At 43.3% G+C, this 27,238-nt stretch overlaps 1 protein-coding gene and 1 pseudogene across 1 annotated transcript in view; both read right to left on the bottom strand.

The window, feature by feature from the left end:
• Window positions 1-27,238, bottom strand: part of LOC124619748 (galectin-6-like) — a 437,408-nt gene that overhangs the window by 234,391 nt on the left and 175,779 nt on the right. Inside the window, exon 2 of the mRNA XM_047146327.1 lies at window positions 4,035-4,500. Within this exon, the coding sequence (XP_047002283.1) occupies window positions 4,035-4,403 (369 nt within the window). The 5' untranslated portion in view covers window positions 4,404-4,500. The remainder of the gene's footprint in view (window positions 1-4,034; window positions 4,501-27,238) is intronic.
• LOC124621207 lies at window positions 13,255-13,372 on the bottom strand (annotated as a pseudogene).

Raw genomic sequence — 27,238 nt, 5'->3', positions numbered from 1 at the left:
CCACAAACTATTGAAGTATGGTAATTAAGGAGAGCGGTTACGTTCCTCGATCGTGACTGCCTCGACTTGAACTCTCTTCCACTAAATGAGAAAGATTTTTACAGAAAAGCGCTGGGATTTGCAACAAAATTGCGTTTTTCTATCTGAGTATATTTCTGTACGCTTTGTTACACAAATAGATGCAGACCGACACAGACAAGATAACATTTAGAAGCCCTACTGGCGTATCAATTGAAAATGATAAACTAATTCTTTTTTCTTCACACACGAGAGAGAGAGAGAGAGAGAGAGAGAGAGAGAAATGGAAATCAGCGTACGGCATTGTGAGCCGGGAGTCCCCCATTCGGGGAAGTTCGGAGTCCCTGAGCGGAGAAAATCTCCTGCCCCAGCCGGGAGTCGAACCAGGGCCCCTTAGCGTGGCATTCCGCCGCCGCGCTGACCACTCAACTAATGAGAGCAGAGAGAGAGAGAGAGAGAGAGAGAGAGAGAGAGAGAGAGAGAGGAGAGGGGGGGGGGCGTTGCTTGGTCACTGTTAGGCCGTGTTCGAGTACGCGTCCAAGTTATGGCAGTTCAGATCAAAGGCAGATACTGAAACAATGTATGAGAAGGCCTTATTAAATTCTCCATTCGTGCGGCCGTATTTTCCGTAGTTGTTTTTCTAATTACCGAAGGTATTTTAAATCCGTCTTTCCAATAAACGATGGACGACTTCACAAACGTGAAAGGAGACGGCATTCCCTGATGGGAGCGAAGACCAAGTATAAAATATCGCAAGTAAAAATCAAATAATTTTGGAACTAACTGTTTCTCGATTTAGAAAGCAAATCAGGATATAAATATATATTTCATTACAGACCAGTGATGAAGTTTTATTTCAATAAAACGAAACGCTTTTGGTAATAAAAATATTAATTTTCATGTTGTAATGACTGATTTAAAATTCGTCCAGTAACTGAAACAATCCAAAAATATTGGCCATAATATCTTTACGCCAAGTTACCAACAACGTTACGCTGTACGTTAAAATATTTGCCATCATTTACCTGAGCTGGTGCTTAAACCAAAATGAAACCGCGACCAACCATTATATTAGAAAACTTAATACAACTTTATTACAAAATGACATACCCACCGAATCCCAGTAAGCAGTTTACACTATTCATTAGAGTAAAATTAGAAAGAGAGTTCTAATAACAGAGGGGGGACATGACGACGTTACTTTCCTAACCTAATTCCGTGTACTGTAAAACAAGAACGCCTTGCGATAAACAGGAAAAACTAGTTTAGAACCTGTCGCCGTAACGAGTAACGGAGAAGGAAGACGGAAGAAAATGATTGAGGGAATGACTGCCATGATACAGTTACGTCACACCAAGTAAGCTTTAAGACTATAAACAAAGCTTCAGTTCCATGGCTGAACTTGTAATTCGAAACGCAGTGAAGTGTGTTGTATGGTAAGCTTGCACGTGACGAATGATATGCACCAGTGACGAGTTTACCTGTGATGCTTCGGGCAGTTACGTAACCTGTTACAACTGGAAACTGGCAGTGTGCAAGGACGTTTATTTTTTATTGTGGGCTGATCGTAGTGATGATGATTAGGAGTTTAGAGACTGAATATGTATGGTTATACGTCTCCCAATTGCCTTCCAGGACGAAATCTATGTATCCCACTTGTCTGTGTCTACAGTAAATCTCATGTGCAAGTGTGAAAAAAGTTTCTAAATGTTTTAATCGTATACCTGAGGCGCTATGTTCGTATCAACGAAGGAAACCGCTTAGAAAGTACATCCAGGCTGTCCCCGGCTCACCAATCCTCGTCGTTAATTCGTGAGGAGGATTCGATCCAGGTCAGACTCACCTCACAGACTCCCGGAAGCGGCGCGTTAACGCTTCCGGCTATCCGGACGGGTGCGGATGGTAGGGGAAACATTTTCAATGTCTGAAGCAACGAGGTTTGCCGGACATCTTTTTTTTTTTTAAATGCTAGACAGATAGATGTGTAGAAATGTTTAACGATCGATGCACAATGACCAAAATGGAATGTCAACGACACGTCACGTTGCACTCTCCAGTAATGCTCTGTGGATGAGAGGCTAAGATGGTTGTTCTATCATACAAAAGTTGGGATTTAGACTCCGTCTAAGAAAATAGCTATAAAAAGAACTGGAACTTGAAAGAATACTAAAAGGAGCCGCATATACTTTCAAGACATCAAAAGCCTACCATTTATTCGTTCCAGGATATGTACACAAATGGAAAGATATCACAGTATTTAAAACACAATATGAATCACAAACCTGCGTTGTCCTCTGCATTTTTTTTCTTACTACTCACGTAATAACGTCAAAACACTGCCTTCTCCCTACCCCGTAATCCGAAGCGATTCATTGTTGAAGCAAGGTGCTTAAAAGTTGCACGGCACCTTGATAAAGGAAGACATCGTGATGGCTACGACGATTAATTACAAATGAAACAGTTTTCTGCGTCATTTACTAGCTTATTACTCCATTACGCAGTTACATAGTTGACATCGCACTCTTCTGGTAGACAATCAGGAATTTACGTTCCTAGTATTAGCGGGCAGAACACTCGTCTTCTCGCACTTAAGAGGTTGAGTGCGAATTTGTTTTCCACTTGGCCTACTGCTGAGAAAAGGCGTCTATGCTACTTACAAATACCAGGAATGTAAATGGGTAATCTTCGAACTTAGAAGGATTATGCCGGCCACTGAAACGTATACTGGACTAACAATTGACTTACGCAGCAAGAGAGGTTTAAATAAAAACATACTTTTATTAAAATTACTATTATCGCACTAAATACGACAAAGTTCATCGGTTTCGACTGTTAAGTAGCCAGCATCAGAATAATAATAATAATAATAATAATAATAGAAAGCCGGCACGGTAGCGTGTTCGATCAGAGGGTTTAGCTACCCTCTGTAATAAAAAACTGAGTGAACGGATCAACGAACAACCAGAGCAAGTGTTATAGGACGTCCGCCACGAACAAAGTCAACGAACAATATAGAACAAAATGAGATTAGAAAAAAAAAAAACACCTGCCCGCGAAAGGCAAAGGTCCCGAGTTCGAGTCTCGGTCCGGCACACAGTTTTAATCTGCCAGGAAGTTTCATATCAGCGCACACTCCACTACAGAGTGAAAATCTCATTCTGGAATAATAATTATAATAATAATACCAAAATTCAAAAGGTGGTGTTAAATATAAAGCGCATAAACACGAAAAAACTACGACCATTCAGTTTGCTTCAAGGCAACCTGTCAAAGCCACAGGTCTATCTATTGCACAATGCATGTTTGTTTTGTTTGCTTCGTACTGTGAAGTTGTAAGACTCTCTCACATGTTGCTTCTTTATAGCGGCATATTATTCGGGGGGGGGGGGGAAGGGAGGAAGGGGGGGTTGCGACGATTATATATATATATATATATATATGAGAGAGAGAGATATGTGGAAAGGTGGGTGGGGAAAGAATGTCTTGTCTAACCAATATTTCATGAAGAAATGAACAAGCAGGAAAAGATTCACAGGCACAAGAACAACTAACACCAGTGTAAGGGTGGCGAAAACATGTTGACACTGAATTTGACACACTACTGGAGTACGCTAGACCATATAGTCACCTGACATGGCTGTCCAGTCGAATAATCTAAACACTTTTACGAGTTGTGGCGTTGACGTTGCAATCTCCTGGCGGTTGGTGTCTATGATGCCATAGAAATACTTAGTGGAATTGCGGATAAAATAATTATGGATATTTGGCCGAGTTTCGACAGACTTCCTGCGGGCCTCCCGAGTGCGGCGAAGAAGACCGCAGCAAGTCGGTCTTAACGTCAGCAATTTAGTTCTTTTAGTAGTTTACAATGACGCGGCTCGGTACACAAAATTGTTTTATCCAAAATGACACCGGCTAGGGAAGTCAACGAACTTTTATTCGTAGTGGAATGTTTTGACAATGACACTGCAGTGAGGTAGCGTCTGTTCGTATGGAAGTACGCGGAGCTGACATACCGGCCTGGAGATCTGCACATCTTCTGGAAACTGCGCCAGGAGCTCGAAGTGCCGCGCCGCGTCCTCCGCTACGTCGACAGGGGTGCCCAGCACGATGTGGCCGCGCATGGCCGGCGGCGCGTCGCTCTTGGCGGCGTCAGCGGCGGCGGCGTGGGCGCAGCCTGTGGAGCAGGTGCCCTCGCAGCAGTAGAAGACAGACTTGCAGCCCCTGGCCGGCGGCGCGTCCGCGGTGCCACTGTGCAGCGGCCGCGTCGACTCGGCGTCGTCGCCGTCCCCGTCGGCGGCTGGGCTGGCCGCGCCGGAGCACGTGCCGCCGTCAGCGCAGCAGTAGCAGCGCCAGCCCATGGCGGCCGCGGCCTCGCCGCGCATGCGCGCAGTCGACCGCCGCTATCGACCGCCGCCGCCCGAGGTCGACCACTGTGCGGGCTGCAGCGCGCACAAGACGCGCGACGCGGAGCGGACACCCCTGCGGCAAGGAGACGGGAAGCGTGGGATGAGGCGCGGCGCTCTGCACTCCAAAGGCTTCGCGCAGCGGGATTCCACTGACTCGCGAGAGTCAGTCGGTACCCGCGTCCCGAGGGGGCAGGTCGATCGAAGATGGGCGGGGCGGAGAAAGGGCCCCTACGGAACCAGCTGATTTCTGGCGTCAGTTCAGGCTACATGTTTTAGAGCTGCTACACATTGGGAACCACTGTATCAGTCATCTCAGGGGCGGATCCAAAGAGAGGGGAGAGAGGGGGGGGGCAAAAGGGGGAAATTTGCCCCCCCCCCCTCTGGTGCGTGACCGATCTTTTCTTATTGTTAATATTTACATTCATGATTCATGAGGAAAAACAGCGTATTATGAGGATAAAATGACGTAATTAACAATATAAGATGATTTCCTGAACACAGTCAAATACCCTATTATATCTTTTCGCAGTCATATCGTCGTTGCTGCGTATAAACACATGCGCGAATTCGATGGCAACATTCTGTCAAATGAAAGCAATTGGTGAACTTATTTCGAAGATTTAAGAATGGAAACAAATGAACATTAGCATTTTTATAGATTATTTTACATTAGCAGACAATCACAGAGTTTTTCAAGTGCACGCGTCGTATTTGAAGAATATTTTTTAGGTAATGCAGTAAGTTATTTCATTAAACACACTTAACACACTTAAACTAAAAACAGAATATATATATATATATATATATATATATATGTGTGTGTGTGTGTGTGTGTGTGTGTGTGTGTGTGTGTGTGTGTGCGCGCACGCACTTCACATAGAGTATTAATGGTTTTATTTGGAATTAATTTTTTGGAAGGCAGGTACCAAAAAATTTGCGCCTCCCTGGCCGAGATCCTGGATCCGCCCTTGTCTGCACTTAAGGAGTACGTTTCTAAAGCCGTCGGCACACGGACCGTGCATCCGAGCGTTGAGCGTGCCGAGTTTCTGACGTCATAGCGTGGAATAGCACGTTGGGGAGTCTTTCCGAACGTGCAGAGCAATATCTGGCATGTCAGGTATTCTGAGCGTGCGTCTGAGCGTTGACCAATGAGATGCCACAACGCCACCTACGTCACACGCACGCCGTCTCCCTTCAGTATAGAGTTGTGAGGTGCCATATTGGCATTCATTTCAAGCCTGTATGTATATTTGCCGTCTCTGAGCACCAGCAAATTGAGAATCACTGGAAAACCCGTTGTTAACTGTGTGATTCGTTCCAATACAATAATGAGAAACGTCATATTCGTGGCAAAAGAATTATTGTAACTTGCTTATTATGAGAGTAGGCTATTTGAAGGCAGCGACACACTGAAGATCCAACCAAAACTCATTGTTCTTGGTACAATTTGTTATAATTATATTGCAATTAGTAACATATATACAATTAAGGTTTTCAGCAAGGGTTAGGATACTATGATTAGTTGCAAAGGGTGTGTTGTTGGTTCAGTGTAAAGCGTAGCGTCACTGACCTGTATTACGTTGTTTATTTGGGCGGTGGTTCACGTGTTCACACTTCCAAATTTTTTTCCTAACATTCGCGTTTTATTAGGTTCTGATACTTTATTATTAGTTTAATATAAGTATATACTATAATATTTGATGTTATGTAAATATAAGTACACCTTTTTTTGTTGATGGGTGACTTTGTTCGATTGACTTTTTCTACTTGACAGCTTGCGCTACTTGAATAAAGATATTTTGCTCCTTTTTCTTTTACGCTTCGTAATTCACATGTTGCAAAGATTCTGCTGCTGGTCAGGAACAGTGATCAAGTAAGGCTGACCTTGGGGCTTTACTAAAATGTAGGAATGACGAAATGATGTTTATCTTAAGACGAAATAATGTTTATCTTAAGCGGAGAAGTATTCCAAATTTGTTCCGCACTATTTGTAATGGCACTTTTATAAGCCTGTGTCCTTATTGAGTGGACATGGTATTTTCCTTTTCGTGGACGATGGAGGAAACGTGCGTTTTAATGGAGCTAACGTGGGAATTTTACGCGCGCCCGATGAGTAAACAATGTGATTTACGAACTAGAAATATCCCTCAACTGCCGCTGGAGTGCGTTGCGATCCCGTATACCACGTTGGGGCCCACGTACCGTATGCACAAGTCGCATCGTTCCTGAGCGTTCAGCAGCACGTTGAACACGGCACGCTCAACGTTAACGTTCGACAGCACGGCCCGTGTGCCGACGGCTTAAGGTTTTTCTCGCAACGGAATTATCGATAGGCGTGCTGTAAGATCCCAGCTTTACGGAAGCGCCCGTTGCTTCACTCGGGTAGACAGTATGGTCTGCACAGATCTTTTTTTCTTTGATCGAATTAGTATGTTCGCCACAAATCTGAACACCTTCTAAACTTTTTACGCTATTTAAGAGCACAGAAGCATGGTATTTTCAGAACGTACTTCACACCAAAAAGCAATTCCCGTAGCTGGAGTAATCCTGCCTTGTGTGTTCCTCTGGTGATATTTCTATAGAAACTTTCATCCCCTAACATTTCTTTAGAAGACAAATACAAATTTTCATAAGATTTTGCTTCCAAAATATTTTAAAATAACGAAATATTTTCATACAATTTTCATCCCCATTACACCCCTCTAGGATCGAATTTACAAAAACACTAAAACACGTATTTTTTATTTGTAACCGAGAGATCAAACACTAATTTTCATAGATGAAGCTTTAAAAACCCTTTAGTGGTACTTTAATAATGATTTACTTTCAAGGAAATTTCACCCACTGTTTTACCCCCTTAGTGGCTGAATTTCCAGAAGTGCTTTGCACGTATTCTTCTGTTATTTCTGACCGATAAACCAAATACCACTTTTCGTACTTCTAGCTTCAAAATTGAGTTAATAGAGAGATACTTTCAAAAAACCTTTCTATCCCCTACTTCTCATACGGAGGAAATTTCCAACAATCCCTTACTAAACGATTTCTGTAGTATAAGATTAACACCCTCTCAGTATTTCAAGTTCCTACCGCTAGCGGTGTGGGCTGGGCAATGATGAGTCAGTGAATCAGTCAGGCTGTATTTCACCCCTTTGGGGGCTGAAGTTCCAAAAAACACTTAAACAAGAAACATCTGTTTCCATCCGAGAAGACAAATACAAATTTTCATAGATATATCCTTAAAGGTGCGTCAGCAGTACTTTAACAAAGATTTAATAAACTCCTACCCGCTATTTTAGTCCTTTGGTAACTGAATTTCCAAAAATGCTGAAATACGCATGTATTTATTACTACTTTTCGCAGTTCCAGCTTCAAAATTGCCGTAATAGTGATGTACTTTCACAAAGCCTTTCATCCCCCATTTCACCCCCTTAGGGATGGAATATCGAAAAATCCCTTCTTAAACGACACTTGCGGTGTAAGATCAACAAACTCTACAAATTTCTATTCTTAGTAGTTTGGGCTGGCCGGGTGGTGAGCTGTCAGTCGGTACATTCGTTTTATGTACAGAGATTACATGAATACGTGGCAGAAAGCTATTATCTTTTCGAAGTGTCGTCTTACGATAGCTAGCTGCGAAGTACCAGAAACGTACTGCAATAATAAGACCTACTTTATCTACAATGTAGCACAGATTAGTTATAATTTTAATCTGACAAACGGCGTATTCAGGACATATCACGCGAACGGAAAATACTAATTCTTGCAGTTGGCAATTTAAGGCAAAACAAGAATTTTGAGAAAGATGTTGTCTTGATTGGAAAAAAAAATAGGATTGGACGGGACTACAGACGTACACTCAATGAAACATGCTGCAGGAAACTCAGATGCTATGAAAACATTCATTTGTGAACATGTATTAGAAGAAGACGAAGAAAAAGAAGAAGAAGAAGGAGGAGGAGGAGGAGGAGGAGGAAGGAAGAAGAAACGTGACGGAAAAATTACGTTTTGGTTTAATGAAAGATATGAAAGTCTTTTAGATTTCAGTTATGTATTTGTATGTCATGTGTATTAAGAGAAACATTTGATGCTTTCGATTGCAACTGCTTGAAAAATGTCAAGCCTCGAATGCTAATCGATACTTTAATCAAACTACGTGCGAATTAATGAACATATTTTTGTTAAAGTACTTGTTTGCGGTGATCTTCAGAAAAAGTGTTAGAATTTTCGGGACATCAATAAAACTGATTTATGAGCTGTGATAAAGTCTTTCGTTAAAACCGAACAGGGATTAGACCCTGCTGTCACTCGGCGTGTTTCTGCACGCGTTTTTGCATTTCGTACTCTCCTGGTGATTCCTGTAAGCAGAGTAGTCCGTAGATGAGAGAAATGCTATCCACACCGCATCCCAAGTCCCTTTTCCACGCCAGCAACAGCATCTCCAAGCGTAAAATTTTTTAAAAGAACTTTAACACCACTTGTTCACATGAGATCTGGCGGTAAGCTTGCTCCTGGCCTGAATTTACGTCTGCTGAAGTCGTACCACACAACTTCATATCGTAATTACTCAAACGGAGTTTGCGAAATTTTCCAGGAACATTTTCGGGATATCGGAAAATCAGATGAAGTCCTGTTACTAGTTGTTACATCTTCCATACTGTTAAATGACAGTCACATATAGGATGTAGAAAAATATCCGCTACCAGTCACAATAAAGGGTTATTTATTTGTCACACAACCGGTTTCGGGCTTGCGCCCATCCTCAGGTGTTTATACATTCCACCTTTCTGCTTTCCCTTCTTTGGTTAGAACCGGGTTTTCATCAAAGCTCTTGATATTCATACAAGTGGTTCTCCTTTCTCCAAAGGTCTCTCTAATTTTCCTGTAGGCAGTATCTATCTTACCCCTAGTGAGATAAGCCTCTACATCCTTACATTTGTCCTCTAGCCATCCCTGCTTAGCCATTTTGCACTTCCTGTCGTCTTTTTACCTATTTGATCCTCTGCTGCCTTCACTATTTCATGCCTCAAAGCAACCCATTCTTCTTCTACTGTATTTCTTTCCCCCATTCCTGTCAATTGTTCCCTTATGCTCTCCCTGAATCTCTGGTTCTTTCAGTTCATCCAGGTCCCATCTCCTTAAATTCCCACCTTTTTGCAGTTTCTTCAGTTTTGATCTACAGTTCATAACCAATAGATTGTGGTCAGAGACCACATCTGCCCCTGGAAATGTCTTACAATTTAAAACCTGGTTCCCAAATCTCTGTCTTACCATTATATAATCTATCTGATACCTTTTAGTATCTCCAGGGTTCTTCCATGTATACAACCTTCTTTCATGATTCTTAAACCAAGTATTAGCTATGATTAAGTTATACTCTGCGCAAAATTCTACCAGGCGGCTTCCTCTTTCATTTCTTAGCCCCAATCCAAATTCAGCTACTATGTTTCCTTCTTTCCCTTTTCCTACTGACGAATTCCAGTCACCCATGACTATTAAATTTTCGTCTCCCTTCACTACCTGAATAATTTCTTTTATCTCATCATACATTTGATCAATTTCTTCGTCATCTGCAGAGCTAGTTGGCATATAAACTTGTACTACTGTAGTAGGCGTGGGCTTCGTGTCTATCTTGGCCACAATTATGCGTTCACTATCCTGTTTGTAGTAGCTTACCCGCACTCCCATTTTTTTATTCATTATTAAACCTACTCCTGCATTACCCCTATTTGATTTTGCATTTATAACCCTGTATTCACCTGACCAAAAGTCTTGTTCCTCCTGCCACCGAACTTCACTAATTCCCACTATAACTTTAACCTATCCATTTCCCGTTTTAAATTTTCTAACATACCTGCCCGATTATTATACACTCCTGGAAATGGAAAAAAGAACACATTGACACCGGTGTGTCAGACCCACCATACTTGCTCCGGACACTGCGAGAGGGCTGTACAAGCAATGATCACACGCACGGCACAGCGGACACACCAGGAACCGCGGTGTTGGCCGTCGAATGGCGCTAGCTGCGCAGCATTTTTGCACCGCCGCCGTCAGTGTCAGCCAGTTTGCCGTGGCATACGGAGCTCCATCGCAGCCTTTAACACTGGTAGCATGCCGCGACAGCGTGGACGTGAACCGTATGTGCAGTTGACGGACTTTGAGCGAGGGCGTATAGTGGGCATGCGGGAGGCCGGGTGGACGTACCGCCGAATTGCTCAACACGTGGGGCGTGAGGTCTCCACAGTACATCGATGTTGTCGCCAGTGGTCGGCGGAAGGTGCACGTGCCCGTCGACCTGGGACCGGACCGCAGCGACGAACGGATGCACGCCAAGACCGTAGGATCCTACGCAGTGCCGTAGGGGACCGCACCGCCACTTCCCAGCAAATTAGGGACACTGTTGCTCCTGGGGTATCGGCGAGGACCATTCGCAACCGTCTCCATGAAGCTGGGCTACGGTCCCGCACACCGTTAGGCCGTCTTCCGCTCACGCCCCAACATCGTGCAGCCCGCCTCCAGTGGTGTCGCGACAGGCGTGAATGGAGGGACGAATGGAGACGTGTTGTCTTCAGCGATGAGAGTCGCTTCTGCCTTGGTGCCAATGATGGTCGTATGCGTGTTTGGCGCCGTGCAGGTGAGCGCCATAACCGAGGCACACAGGGCCAACACCCGGCATCATGGTGTGGGGAGCGATCTCCTACACTGGCCGTACACCACTGGTGATCGTCGAGGGGACACTGAATAGTGCACGGTACATCCAAACCGTCATCGAACCCATCGTTCTACCATTCCTAGACCGGCAAGGGAACTTGCTGTTACAACAGGACAATGCACGTCCGCATGTATCCCGTGCCACCCAACGTGCTCTAGAAGGTGTAAGTCAACTACCCTGGCCAGCAAGATCTCCGGATCTGTCCCCCATTGAGCATGTTTGGGACTGGATGAAGCGTCGTCTCACGCGGTCTGCACGTCCAGCACGAACGCTGGTCCAACTGAGGCGCCAGGTGGAAATGGCATGGCAAGCCGTTCCACAGGACTACATCCAGCATCTCTACGATCGTCTCCATGGGAGAATAGCAGCCTGCATTGCTGCGAAAGGTGGATATACACTGTACTAGTGCCGACATTGTGCATGCTCTGTTGCCTGTGTCTATGTGCCTGTGGTTCTGTCAGTGTGATCATGTGATGTATCTGACCCCAGGAATGTGTCAATAAAGTTTCCCCTTCCTGGGACAATGAATTCACGGTGTTCTTATTTCAATTTCCAGGAGTGTATTTAAAAAAGCGCTTGGTACGGCATCGCTTATTGTTTTTGTTTTTTACGTATTTAGGGACTGCTAACAACAATGCAATGCTTATTTAGGCATTTAAACGAATGCAGAGTAATGCAAACTGCATACGCACATCTTAAATGCCTAATGCGAACAAAGATGATTACCTTAAGTAGGGAAATATAGTATACGTTACTGTTACTGTACCGCATTTTAAAGTTATATAAAGCAGCTGGTTAAAAAACTAAAAGACACTGTCTTTTCTGTGATTGTGGAAATTCTAATATGATTTACTTTGTACAGAAGTGGAATAGCAGTGTATTCGTTACTGACGTTTCGTGGTGATGTGCGTTAGATATTTGTAATACGTTAGGTAGAATACTACACCACATTCGTACTTTTTAAAGAGAATCGTAAGAGAAAGTGTATGTCTTCGTGTCATTTGTGTTTAGAACAGTGTCTTTTCATTTTGCTATTGTTGATTCACTTTTGTAATACAGAACCTGGAGTGAAATTTTATCATTCATGACTACGAGTATTATACTACGCAGCACTTAACAGTAAGATTTAAAGACGCTCAACATTTTATCTCATTCATTATCCAAAACCATGCTCGACATTATCGAACAATTTATACTGTCGCTACTTCTTTCTTCACTTGTTAAATGTTTTTACACTTTGCTTGTATTTTATTATTCGATACACTGCGTAAACACAGTAAAAATTCATCTTCAGCCTGTACTGTATGTGTACCGTATTTCTCCTACTTTTCGAAATGTTAACTCTATGGCAGAGAAACGATTTTTTTTTTTTCGAAAACCAAGCGAAAACCCGGTTTGTGCGACTATCGGCTCTAATGATCGAAAACCGACGGTCCCTTCCACGTCGTTATAACCGGTATCGTCTGTAGTATATTGTCGAAGCGACAAGAGGGTTTCCACGGATGAGTCTACTGAATATAGAAATATAGAGGTGGCAACGCTAGAAAGTAGTGGCGAAATGCAAGAAGACCAGCAGAATCAACGCTTGGTGCAGGGATTGACCGTTGACCTTCAACATAGACGAAGGTACCATAGTGCGCATTAACAAGCACATTATACGATTACACGATTGAAGAACAATGACTGGAAGTAGTCACATCCACGAAATATTGTCGAGTATGCGTACGGAGCAATCTGCAGTGTAACGACCGCATAAAGGAAGGTAACTCACTCGCAAAGTGGTAACTTACAAAACATTCATTCGACCAGTATTTGAATACTGAGGTCAGTCTGGGATCAGCAGCAGAGCAGTATTGATAGAAGAGAAACGAGACAGAAAGCGTGCTGCAGTACATTTAAAACGTAAACTCCGTTCACAGGTTCTGGCGGACCCAGCGGTACCGACCGGCCGCCGTGTCATCCTCTGACCACAGGTGTCACCGGATGCGGATGTCGAGGGGGCATATGGTCAGCACACCGCTCTCCAGGCCGTATGTCAATTTCCGAGACCGGAGCCGCTACTTCTCAACCAAGAAGCTCCTCAGTTTGTCTCACAAGGGCTGAGTGCACCCTGCTTGCCAACAGTGCTCGGCAGACTGGATGGTCACCCATCCGAGTGCTAGCGCAGCCCGACAGCGCTTAACTTCGGTGATCCGACGGGAACCGGTGTTACCACTGCGGCAAGGCCGTTGGCTCGGTACATTTAGCAAGCACGAAAGCCCAACGCTGATGCTCAGATATCTATAGGGGCAGACGCCATAAGAGAGGCTATCTACATCAGTACTCCGCAAGGGCGAAGGGTACTTCTAGGACCAGTAGTTGATCGCATGCAGCCAAAGTCTTGCTGAGGACGCTCAACAGAAGGTTGTATGGAAAGCTGAATTGCGTAATAGCAGATGAACAAATTGGTTTCAGGAGCGGAGTGGGAACTAGAGATGCCGCCATTGGGCTACTACTGAGAGTGATAGGGGAGAGGTACATGAAGAAGAAAAGGAATGTGTATGTTGTGTTCATTGATCTTGAGAAGGCTTTTAACTATGCCAGAAGGGAAAAACTGATGTGAATCCTAAGGAAACATGGAGTTGACTGTAGGGATAGACGGCTAATTAGAAATTTATATTTGAACCAGAGAGCAAGAGTAAGAATAGGTGTGATGAGTGAAGAAATTGAACTGGGAAGAGGTGTAAGACAAGGTGGTTGTTTATCACCAACACTGTTCAGTATGTATCTGGAGGAAATTATTAGTGAAAGTTTTGATGGAAGGAGAGGAGTTTGTATAGGGGGTCGGAGAGTGGAGTGTATAAGATTTGCTGACGACATGGTTGTGATGGCAGAGAGTGCAACAGACATGGAACAAATGTTAGATGATCTAAACACAAAATTAGAAGAATATGCAATGAAGATTAACAAGAAGAAAACGAAAAGCATGGTAACGGGAGGAAAGGGGAGAAAATGCCGTATGAAAATAGGGGGAGAGGAAATAAGCAAGTGAATAACTTCAATTACTTGGGAAGTGTAATAATGGATGATATGTATTGCTCAACAGAAATTAGGCAAAGAACTGCAATGGCAAAAGAAGGATTCAAGAGGAAACAGAAATTACTTTGTGGACCACTAAACAAAGATCTGAGGAAAAGACCTGCCAAACGTTACATCTGGAGCGTTTCCCTATATGGTGCGGAGACCTGGACATTGAGGAAGGAAGATGAAAGAAGACTGGAGGCACTAGAGATGTGGATATGGAGAAGACAAGACCTGCCGTAAGGCAGAATACCATGCTACTACTACTACTGATCCCTCCTTTCCTCTTCCATTTGCGAACAGCTCGTGGGAAGAATGACTGTCGTAAGCCTCCGTATCATATCTAATTTCTCGAATTTTCTCGTTGTGGTCATTTCGAGAGACGAACGCGTTCGGAAGGAGGGAAAGAGAAAGCACTCTCACGAAATTTCGATAGTAAACCTCTCCATGATGCACAACGCCTCTCTGGTAGGGTTTGCTGACCAACCGTGTAACGCTCCCACGCCCGCTGAAGGATCCCGCGACGAAACGTGCCTCTCTTGGTTGGATATTCTCTCTCTCTTTTCTATCACTCTCACTTGGTATGGATGCCGTATTGATGAACGGTACTCAATAACTGGTCGAACAAGCGCCTTGTCAGCCACTTCTTTAGCAGATGAATCACATTTTCTTAACATTCTTCCTGTGAATGTCCGTCTGTCTTCCGCTTTTCCTACTATTTGTTTTCATTCCACTTAAGGTCACTCTGGATCATTACTCTTAGACATTTTACGGTGGATACTGCTTCCAGCAATGTATCATTAATAGTGTAGATGTGCAGTAGTGGATTTCTTTTCCTATGTATGCGCAAATGTTAGGTTTGTTTACTTTCAGGGTCAACTGTCACACCCAGCACCATTCATTCACCAAACCTCAGTAAGCCGCTCTGCAAATCATTACTATCTTCTGGCGTTGCTACCTTCTTACTAGCTTCTTACAGACAACCGCAACATCTGCCAACGGTCTTAAAGAGCTTCCGACGCATTTCTGCTACGTCGTTTATATTTACTGTAAACATTAAGGGTCCTACCTCACATCCTCGAGGCACACTCGAAATTATCTTTAAATCTGTCGATTTTGATCCGCTAAGAGCGACGGTTTTAGTTCTGCCTGCAAAGAGGTCTTGAATCCAGTCGCATCCGAAACTCTGTCAGTTCATATATTTTTCGCTAAACGGCAGTGCGGGACAGTGTCAAAGGGTTCCTGAAGTTGAGGAATACGGCACCAATCTGAGCGCCGATGTCTACGATTCTACGGATCTTACGGAGGAAGAGAGCTAGCTGAGTTTCGTAAGACCTCTGCTTGCGCACACGTGTTGATTTTTATGGAGGAGATTTTAGTTCTCAAAAAAGTCTTATATGTGAGCACAAAATTTTCCATGATTCTACAACAGTTTAACGAAATAGGCCTTTAATTATGTGCATCACTCAGATCCTTCTTGAAAACGGGAATGACCTGCGTTTTTCTCCAATCGCTAGGTGCCCTTCGTTGCTCCGACGACTTACGATAAACTGGTGCTAGAAGTGGAGCAAGTATTTTCGCATAGTCTTGGCAGATTTTTAAAGGTATCTTATTTGGTTCCGTGGTCTTTCCAGTACCAAGCGACGGTAGTAGCTTTTCTATTCTGCACTCGGTTATCTCAATGCCTGCCATTTCTAAGTTAGTACAATGTTTGAAAGGAGGGTTTTCACGTGTTTTCTGTCATTACAAATAAGTCAATTTTACGGTACTGGGCAAAGATGCATGAGCACGCTGCACGAGTAGTGGATAATATCTTTGACTCTGTGTTTAATGTAACCTTTGGTGCGCTTCGTCGCCTGTCAGTTGCGCAGTGCTGGGGCACTCTTACTAGAGGCACACTAGCGAGCAGTGCAGTGTTAAGAGATCTGATATTTGTGAATCTGATAGAAATTATCTGAAATACTTTATTATGGAGAAGAAAACTTGTTCATAAAGCTATTTTGTTGATTGTATTGAAGGAGAAGATTTTTGGGGGAATATTTCAAGTTAACGTTTGTACGTGCAAGAGTGAAATGTTTGTCAGAACTATGAATTGAAGGAAATCTTTGTCCCTTAGATAACTAATAATATTCATAATTGTTTAATTACGAAATTGGTTGAAATGTCCGTAGTTTTTCTAATAACAGAATTTTGTAATTATTAGAGTCTTCTTATGTTGTACATTTTTGACAATAATCCAAGTTAAATTGTTCAAGAACGTTTTTCTTTAAAGTAAAACTACCCTCCACGATTCTTAATAAAGTTTTGAGTATTTTGTTGTGCATGCATTGCACCTTACACCACATAGACACAGACTGTAACAAGCAACGAAAAATTTAGTGTAAATAATTTTTCTTTAGCTGCTGTATTTGCTGATCTCAATTTGCTTTCGAGAATGTCGGTGCACTAGACACAAAATAGCATGTTGAGTAAGAGGTAAGTTATGTTTCTTTCAAGGGAATCTCGCTTTGAATTCTTGTGAGCAAACATTACATCATCAGAATTTTCAGGTGATGTACTAAGTAAGGGGACTAATCTACAGTGAACAGAGAACGTAATATTAAACAGTTATTTTCTCCCGGATTGAGGAGTATTTTATTTTGTGGGTATTTCAAGTCAGACATTGCACTTCATGTTACGTAACTTTCAAAATGGTTCAAATGGATCTGAGCACTATGGGACTTAACTGCTGCGGTCATCAGTCCCCTAGAACTTAGAACCACTTAAACGTAACCAACCTAAGGACGTCACACACATCCATGCCCGAGGCAGGATCGGAACCTGCGACCGTAAGCAGTCGCGCGGTTCCGGACTAAAGCGCCTAGAACCGCTCGGTCACCGCGGCCGATTACGTAACTTTCAAAACATATTTCAATATTGAGTTTAAGTTAAATAGTTTTCACTCAGTACATGATTAGTTTCTTTGGGGATTTAATTAAATTCATTTTCATTGTCTCTCGGCACTGTTGACATGTGCAACACACGTGCAACCTACAGTATTGCTCAGCAGTTGAATACGATACACATTTTGCAAAGGGAAAGTTTTTAAAAAAGCAATATTTTGCACCTCATATATAGATAAGTTACACAGAAAGCTTACACGTGTTACGATCTTCCGCCGTGAAACAGTTTCACAAGACCGCATTCAGTACTTCGGCCACCTAAACGTCGTTTCCCGTTTCGGTGCCATGATAGTGACGGAGTGACGGAAAAGATTATTTCGAATGGCTCACCCATTTTACGTAATGTGTGGTTTATTGTTAAAGTTTCGAGAGCTTTCATTCCTTGAAAAGTCAACCAATACGTTTGCTCCTGTTACATCCCGTGAGAAGACCACGAGGGGAAAATTAGAGAGAATTGAGCTCACATGGAGGCTTAGCAGCAATCGTTTTTCCAGTGAACCATTCGCTACTAGAATAGGAAGGGGGGGGGGGGGGGAAGAGCGTCAGTTGTACACAAAGTACCCTCCATCATATACCATAATGTGTCTTGCGAACCGTAGATGTAGAAGTCGGTGAATGACACCTGGATTTAACCTCGCTGGTGTCGTACGTCGCTTAGTCTGTATGTAGGTTTTAGATCATTTCCTCCACATCCGTTTAGGCGAACGCTGGGGTCGTTCTGCGTCATTATCTCCAACTTTAACAAGGCAAGAGTTAAAAATGAAGATATGTTAAAATGAATTTAAAAGATGTTGACAGCACGGCAAAGGTCTGACGTCATCCAAGATACAAGACACGCCGGACCACTCCTCCTGCTTTGACTACCGGCGAGCCCTCTCTCAAACTCGGAAGCTGTCTGTAATTCAACTGCTAATTAAAGTAGGTACGCCACGCACCAGCAGCAATTTCCTACAGTTCTGTATTCGGTAAATACGGCTTGCCATCCCAGCATTCACCCCTCAGAGCAACTCAGATAATCACAGCCAGCCTGTCGCTGCTAATTTGAGCTCTGCAGTTGATTACACGCAGGAAGACTCCATTTCTGACAGCTGGATTTGAAACACTGCATTAAAAGCAAGATCAACCTCTGAACTGGGTCTTGGCGACGTCTTCAGACCCTCTGCAAAGGTAAGTCTCAAGATACCAGCTAAAAAATTCAAGAGCCAGGCACACTAAATCAAAGACCAGCTGCCGAGGAAATAAGAAGGTTTACTCTCACTTTAACAAACCTCAAAGCCCCTTTTCTTAGATCAACACCATCTTCAGATGACTATTAGCTTTATGAGGCTACATAAGGGAGCAGTCATAAAGCACATGCTGGATCATGCTACAATCATTCGAGAATAGAAACTGCGTATAAAGGTCTACTGAAGTCGCCCTCTCACAAAACGAGGACGAAGATGTGTGCGTGATTTCCAGAGTGGCTGGCTGCTCAGGAACTACCACATGGGATGCGCTCGCCAACGTGACCTACGGCAATAGCGCTCTCACACATATAGTTTCCAAAAATGAACACGCGATGACGCTAATACGTCAAATGTAATAGTGATTGTCGAAAACGGTCGGAAAAAAATCCGAATATATCTGTGGAAACGTCAATCGATATAAGGGCGAGCTTTGCTCTTCTACACAGAAAGTCACTGACAGCTAATTTGAGCAAGCAGACAAAGTTTCAGTCATGTGGGGCTAAAATTGTATGGTCAATCAGACTGAAAGATTTAAATTTTAGATTGTAGGAGACCTAAGACTAAGGTGGTGGCGGTGAGGGTGAAGGTAGTGGTGTGTAGTAAATCGAACACAACTTCGTGAATTTCGAAATAAAAATTCTACCAAATGTGTCTCAGTGATGGTCTAATATTGTGTGTTTAGTTGTGGTTAATTTCCTCTTGTATTTGTTTCAACGTTCTTCGTGTGTTATTTTATGAATGCAGTGTTGTATGCAGTCCCCCAATCTTGGCTCCATATTTGATGTGTTGCATAAGCTTACAAACTCATATTTTCACAATCCTAAATAAGGCACCAGTTTAGTTATGAATCAAGTTTAATATGCTGAAATTTTAACGGAAGAATGATCAATGTTAAAATAAATGTCCAAATATAAACAGATTTATTTCTTTTTATTTAAATTCTCTTTTTATATATACATATCACCGGTTGTCGTAAGATGACTATTAGAAGATTGTAATTAATGTTAGTCTGGTTGGGAATTTGGTAAGCTAGATTGGACACCTGGTGAAACAGTTACTCAGTAATGCAAGGTTAACTTCCCCAGATAGCTCACAGCTTTTAACCCGCTTTTATTGTCTTGAATATCAGCACCGCTTTCAGAACAACTTAATGCATCAACATTACAAGCCGACGTCTTCTTATATACATTTAATTTGGAGATGCCTTGAAACAGCCTATTTTCATAGCACTCAAGTTCTAGCAAAGAAACCACCAAATGCTTCAGAAAGATACATTCCAACATCGCGTGTGGTCAGTTCGGTTTGCAACATAAAAAGCAATCTTGTATCGCATTGGTTCGCGTTTTGTACCAAGTTGACAAACTTCAGTTCCACTTTTCACATTCATAAACGCTCTGCAATTTGAAATTTTTTATTATGAAGTCAAAGATTCGCCAGGCTCCACCAGTACGTTCAGTGATCACGCCCTGTGTATGTCTCAAGTCAGCGACTTTTAAGTGGACCACAACACTAGTCTTCAGAAAAGCTTCTGCAGACAATAACCACCTACTAAACGCTCCGCAATAGCCAAACAGCTCCCATCATCTCGCCAGGCTCCATGACTCACTCCTCCATTACTACGATCCCAGAACATCGCCGCAAACTTTTAGATCACCAGCGACCCGCTCCGGCTTCGAAGGTGAGGCACTAAGTATCTGTGACCGGACAATTCATCTGGCTTAGCGGTAGTAGATTGTACAGTACGTCAAAAACAGTCTGAAAAGCTTCAAATTATGTTGCAGGGTAGGATGCGCTGAGGCATAATTGTGAAGAAAAAAATTCAATGCGTTACAACATTTCAGGGTTAGTTAGCAATCATGCTGCAGCGCGCGCAATTTCAAGCGGCCCGCCAGATACAATTAGTGTCACGTGTTCTCGTAGCGTAGATGAAGGAGCAGGAGATTGCTCATCATTCGTCTCGGGTCCGATCCTTATTACAGTTCCACGTCCAATTTTTGTATCGCTCTCTTGTTCGGTTTTAGGAAACCAAATAAAGAACACGTTTGGCAACACCGTCTCTGACGTGCCGCTTGAATTGGCGCGCGCAATAGCCTGACTGCCAAATTTCGATGCTAATTAACGTGGAAACGGCGCAACGTATCCAGTTTTATCCATAATAACTATTTCTCAGCACAACGTGTTCTTCAACATCCTTACAAACTTTTCAGACTGTTTATATCTACCCTGTACACACAAACATTTCTCGTGAATAAGTCTATTGGTGAAAACCGTCCTACAGTACTTCCTAAGGTTAGCCTTCACATACAGCCAGGAAAATGCGGCAGGAGATTTTACTGTAGCAACATGTACAGATTAAGTTTTCACCAGACATCGATATGGACACAAAACTTGCGACTGGGGAATACTAACGCCGCTTGAAGAGACTCCATGGCTCCGGAATGGCTAATCTTTATACAACAGAAAAAGTGGTTAGTGGTTAGAAGAAAACACAAGTCACATCCGTCTACACGAAAGGTAGCAGAAGTGACCCATGAAACTACTGTCTAATATCACTAATATCTTTCTGTTGTAGAATCCTAGAACATGCTATCAGCTCAAACGCAATGACGTACCTGAATCCGAATGACGACCTGCATGTCAACCAAAACCAGAATCATCGGTCATGCGAAATCCAACTCCAGTTTTTCTCATGTGAAAATATGGAAGTTATGTATCAGGCGAAACAGGTACCGCCATTATTTCTTCACTTCTGAGAAATTTCAAACAATAGTAGACAACCGCTTATTAATGAAAGAACCATCATCTGAGTGTTAAACTAACCTTGTAACTACACTTATGCTCATAAATTAAGGATAATGCTGATACATGGTGAAACAACGCTCTGGTGGGCGGTTTGCGGGTTATATCACCTCGGGGTATGACCATGCGCTCCATCTGACCTGCGGTCGTCGCACGGTGGCGCTGGCAGCAGTCCACATACGCAGCGGTGTGTTCGTGCATGTCAGAGTTCGGTGCAGCGTGTAAGTGTGCAGACGTGCTAACGGTGACTGTGTGTTGAAAATGGCTCAAAGAACACATATTGATGTTATGAGGGGTAGAATAATAGGGCGACTGGAGGCTGGTCAAACACAGCAGATCGTATCAAAAGCCCTCCGTGTGCCACGAAGTGTGATCTCAAGATTATGGCAACGATTTCAGCAGACAGGAAACTTGCCCAGGCGCTACAGTACGGGACGTCCACAGTGTACAACACCACAAGAAGACCGATACCTCACCTTCAGTGCCCGCAGATGGCCACGTAGTACTGCAGGTAGCCTTGCTCGGGACATTACCGCAGCCACTGGAACAGTCGTCTCCAGACTCACAGTCTACACACGACTGAACAGACATGGTTTATTCGCCCGGAAACCTGCAAGGTGCATTCCAATGATCCCTGGTCACAGGAGAGCCAGTAAAGCCTGGTGTCAAGAACACAGTACATGGTCATTGGAACAGTGGTCCCAGATTATGTTCACGGACGAGTCCAAGTATAGTCTGAACGGTGATTCTCGCCGCTTTATCATCTGGCGTGAACCACGAACCAGATACTAACGCCTTAATGTCCTTGAAAGGGACGTGTATGGAGGTCGTGGTTTGTTGATGTGGGGTGGGATTATGATTGTTACACGCACACACATGCATGTCTTTGACAGAGGAGCTGTAACAGGTCAGCTGTACCGGGAAGTCATTTTGCACCAGTATGTTCGCCTTTTCAGTGTTGCAGTGGGTCACACCTTCGTTCTATGGGTAATAACGTACGGCCCCACCGAGCTTCCATCGTGGAGGAGTACCTTGAAACAGAAGATATCAGGGGAATGCGGTGGCCTGCCTGTTCTCCAGACCTAAACCCCATCGAGCACGTCTGGGTTGCTCTCTCGGTCGATGTATCGCTGCATGTCTTCAAACCCGTATGACACTTCAGGAGCTCCGACAGGCACTAGTGCAAGAATGGGAAGCCATACCCCAGCAGCTGCTCGACCACCTGATCCAGAGTATGCTAACCCGTTGTGCGGCCTGTGTACGTGTGCATGGTGATCATATCCCATACTGATGTCGGGGTACATGCGCAGGAAACGGTGGCGTTTTGTAGTACATGTGTTTCGGGACGGTTTTCTCAACTTATCACCAATACCGTAGACTTAGAGATCTGTGTCGTGTGTGTTCCCTATGTGCCTATGCTATTAGTGCCATGGCACCACATTCTGCAATTATCCTTATTTTATGAGCGTGAGTGTAGATTAAAGATTTATTGGTAAGGATGTATCAATCTGTAGAGGTATGAAACACAATGATCACATATGTCAGTCGTGGGTAAGAAGGTGCTAGACTTCGATTCAGTCATGGGATACTAGGAAAATGCAATCCATTTACGAAGGAAACTGCTTACTAAACACATGTACGATTCATGCCAGAATACTGAACAAGCATTTGGGACCCGTACCGGATAGGCTTAATATGTAATACTGAACGTGAACAAAGAAGAGAAGCGCTAATGGTCACAGGTCTGCAACTTCCTCACAGATTAAAACTACGTACCAGACCGGGGTTCGAACCTGGAAACTTTGCCTTTCGCGGGCAAGTGATCTACAGACTGAACTACCCAACCAGCAGTCCTCACTGCTTTACTTGCGGCCCTACCTCTTTCCTGCCTTCCACATTTCACAGAAGTTCTCCTGCATACTGTGCGGGACTGGCACTACTGGGCGCGCGGGATTAGCCGAGCGGTCTAGGGGCTGCAGTCATGGACTGCGCGGCTGGTCCCGGCGGAGGTTAGAGTCCTCCCTCGGGCATGGGTGTGTGTGTTTGTCCTTAGGATAATTTAGGTTAAGTAGTGTGTAAGCTTAGGGACTGATGACCATAGCAGCTAAGTCCCATAAGATTTCACACACAGTTGAACAGTTGACTAGCACTTCTGGAACAAAGGGCTAACGCAACGGGGTCCGAGTTCCTGTACGGAACACAATTTTAATTTGTCAAGATTTCAAATAAGCGCATACTTCGCAGAGTGGAAGTTTATTCTGGCTCACCGACGGTTTGACCCGCTGGGGAAAGTCATTGAAATGCTGGAAACTCTGAAGTGGAAGACGCTCGAAGAAAGACGTAAACCATCACGCGAAAGCCCACTCACAAGCTTCAAGACCAGGAACAAGCCAGGAATTTAAGAATATACAAAAATCCCCACATGCATCTCCTGTTGAGAAAGCAAAGACAAGATTAGATTTTGAATACGTAATTAGAGACATTTAACCATTCTTCCTGAGCTTCGTGCGCAAATGCAACGGGAAGAAGCCCTAACAGCGGTAAACGTGGAAGTATCCTCTGGCATGTTATTCGCAGTGGTTTGCAATTACGGATTCAGTAATGCTCCCACGGTGAGTAAACGATCCCTCAACGAAACGCACCTCTTTTCGTTCTATCTTCTCTAGCTCTTATTAACCCATCTTGGTAAAAGCCCAAGGTGTTAACGTGCTGAAGTACCCTTGATGTAATGAACAGCTCCCGACACTTGTAGCTAAAGCCGCCAGTGTTCAAAAAGCTTCATTAAATGAAACATCGATTAGGGAAAGTGTATCACAAAGCAAATAAACCTATTTCTGTCTAGAAGGGCCGTTACTCACAAGCGGCTTCCGAACGAATTGCGTGTCTATGGAGTATCACCTCAGTCGTACAACTGGATTCGTGATTTCCTACCACAAAGGTCACAGTTCGTAGTAATAGACGAGACCTCATCGTTTGAAACAAAAGTGATATCTGGCTATCTCCGAGGCGGAGATGATTCTTTCATTTACCGTCTTGTAAAATCAGCAGACGATGAAAACCAATTGTAAAATGTTTTAATATCTGTCTGGAATAGAACTCCCAGCTGGTCCTTTACGTTAAACAGTAAAAATTCTAAAAAAAAATCCCTTAAATTTCAGTTACACGATAAACCACACGCATTTAAAGGTTATCGATGCAATTAAATTCCGCATCGCGGACTACTTCCTTATTGCGTTGGGGCGCCTTAGTAGACCAACGGGGAAAGATGTAGCTTGTCACATGGTTGAGGGCGAGAGAAGCTAAAAATACTTCGCAACGTAGGAGGCGGCATCTGTACTCCACTATGGGCAGCGGTGACTACGATGAAGTCCAAAGGGGAGAAGAAAGTACTCGCCAACAGCCAAGAACGCGGAAGACACCTGTACAGAAACGTTGCTGCCCTGCAGCGCATGGCATTGGTTCACGAAAGGCAAGTGGAAGAAACCTCTGAACAAAATTTGGCTGCTCTTCATGGTAGACCGAGCGAGGTGGCGCAGTGATTTGACACTGGACTCTCATTCGGGAGGACGACGGTTCAATCCAGCGTCCGGCCATCCTGATTTAGGTTTTCCGTGATTTCCCTAAATCGCTCCAGGCAAATGCCGGGATGGTTCCTTTGAAAGGACACGGCCGACTTCCTTCCCCATCCTTCCCTAATCCGATGAGACCGATGACCTCGCTGTCTGGTCTCCTTCCCCAAACAACCCAACCCCTCTTCATGGTAGTGGGTTGCGGCAATATGTTAGTTCTGCAGAAAACCACTATATTACTAAAAGTCGACGAAACGGATTATCGATTTTGAACTTTAAATATTAAATAGCAGCAAACAAAAATAAGAGACGTTATCGATTAAACAAAGCAATTTTAAAAGAACATACTGACCCTAACCGAGACTAAACGGAAGGGGAACAGAAACTAACAGCTGGACGGGTTATGTCTACACGGGGTGTCAATGAAGACAAGCGAGCTAAGGCTGGGTGTTCTATATGTGTCAAAAAAAATTTAGTTAAAAATCATAGCGGATAGGGGTGAAATAGACGAGCATGCTATAAAAGTAGAGCTTAAAGTATAGGAAGTGGTGGTACCTGGAGTGTTTACTCCATAAAATGCTGACAGAGTTAATGCCAAGGATGAGCATGAAGAGAATTTAAGCCAAGATATGGACAGTATGAACGGCAGGAAAGAGAGGATTCCTTTAGATCATATTAATGGTCTCACTGGATCCACAGTAACGGGTGTAGTTGTGGAGAAAGTGTGAATGTTAGTGGTGAACGATTTGTGTGTGTGAGGAACATTTACTACAAATTCAAAATGGTTATTATAAGCATAAAATATATATAAATTTAAATGGACACAGGCAGCGCTCTAAAGAAAATACGTAATTTGCCACATTGTAGCTTAATGGAATTCCCTTTAAAATTTCACGACATGAGAATGTAGAAAGGTGCAGTATGTGGTGCTGACCATTACCTTCTGAAAACTAAAATATTTTCCAAATAGTAAAATCAATTATAAATCGGGAAGAGCGCGATAATGAACAGGTATGCAAAATGAAGTACAATTTTAAAAGTTTGGAGAAAAATGAACAGCATTACTGTATATCTTAGACTGAATTTAGAATTAAATAACGTATCATTGTACTGGGTCTAATATACAGGGTATTTATAAATGAATATCGGGGTTTTAACGCTTTGTACTATTTATTATATTAAACTTACAGTTGCAACTCAAACAGTTTTACCAAGAACCTTATAAACGTTCAATGTGAGCACCATTTGTCACACGGCACACATCAAGTCTGTAGCCCAAGCGCTGGATAGGCCGCAAGGGGCCCAATGACAGGGCTTGCTTTGCATGGCCTCCACGTTCACCCGACCTAACGCCATGCGATTTTTTTCCTTTGGGGCTTCATCAAGGATCGTTTGTACGTGCCTCCGCTACCAGCAGACCTCCCTGAATTAAGAAACCAGATTGAAGCGGCTGTTGCCACAATCACTGAAGACAAACTTATCAATGTTTGGGAAGAACTCGGCTATAGACTTGATGTGTGGCGTGTGACAAATGGTGCTCACATTGAACATTTATAAGGTTCTTGGTAAAACTGTCTGAGTTGCTCTTTCATTTGACATTTCATTTATAACTAAGTTTAATGTAATAAATATTACAAAGCGTTAAAACCCCGATATTCATTTACAAACACCCTGTACATCAAGACTTTACTAGATATGTACGGGAAGTAGCTAAGGAAGCTATAGGCGTAATACAGGGCAGCCCAGGAATTCAAAAGAGACATGAATGCTGGAATGATAACGTTGAGAAACTGGTAAAGGAAGAGAGCAAACAGTATACTGTTAGCCGGCCGGTGTGGCCGTGCGGTTCTAGGCGCGTCAATCTGGAACCGCGTGACCGCTACGGTCGCAGGTTCGAATCGTGCCTCGAGCATGGATGTGTGTGATGTCCTTAGGTTAGTTAGGTTTAAGTAGTTCTAAGTTCTAGGGGACTGATGACCACAGATGTTGAATCCCATAGTGCTCAGAGCCATTTAGCCAGAATATTGTTAATGTCAAAGAACAAAGAAAACAGGAATGACTATGTAAAACGTAAAACAGAGATGAAGAAGGCAGTCAGAAATGCAAACAATGAAGTGTAGGATTATAGATGTAGACACATTGCTCAATGTATGGGAGCTTCGAAAAGCAATGAACTCTGAAATACCTGCGATTTAAGAGAACAGAAAGGATTCAATTACCTTAATTACATTGGAAGAACAGAGGAAGTACTTCGGGAATTTGTTTACTGAAAATCGTCCACAGTTCTTTCTAAAAAAAAATGAATTGTTTATCTCAGATGCACCGTATGAAGAGAACGAAATAATCATGACCGCAAAAGTAAAAAGAAGCGAAACTGATTCTTCAAAAGAAGAGCGACGGGATGTAGTGCATTTTCTGATAGTGGGAGGTGTGTAGGGAACAGAAATTTATAGAAGCAATGCAGAAGTGTACGAAGAGCACTGCATGTGCGTAGCAGTTCGGA

This window comes from Schistocerca americana, chromosome 6 (genome assembly GCF_021461395.2).
Source record: "Schistocerca americana isolate TAMUIC-IGC-003095 chromosome 6, iqSchAmer2.1, whole genome shotgun sequence".
NCBI classification, from domain to species: domain Eukaryota; kingdom Metazoa; phylum Arthropoda; class Insecta; order Orthoptera; family Acrididae; genus Schistocerca; species Schistocerca americana.
The sequence above is the reverse complement of the archived record's forward strand: the minus strand, read 5'-3'. Positions and strand labels throughout refer to the sequence as shown.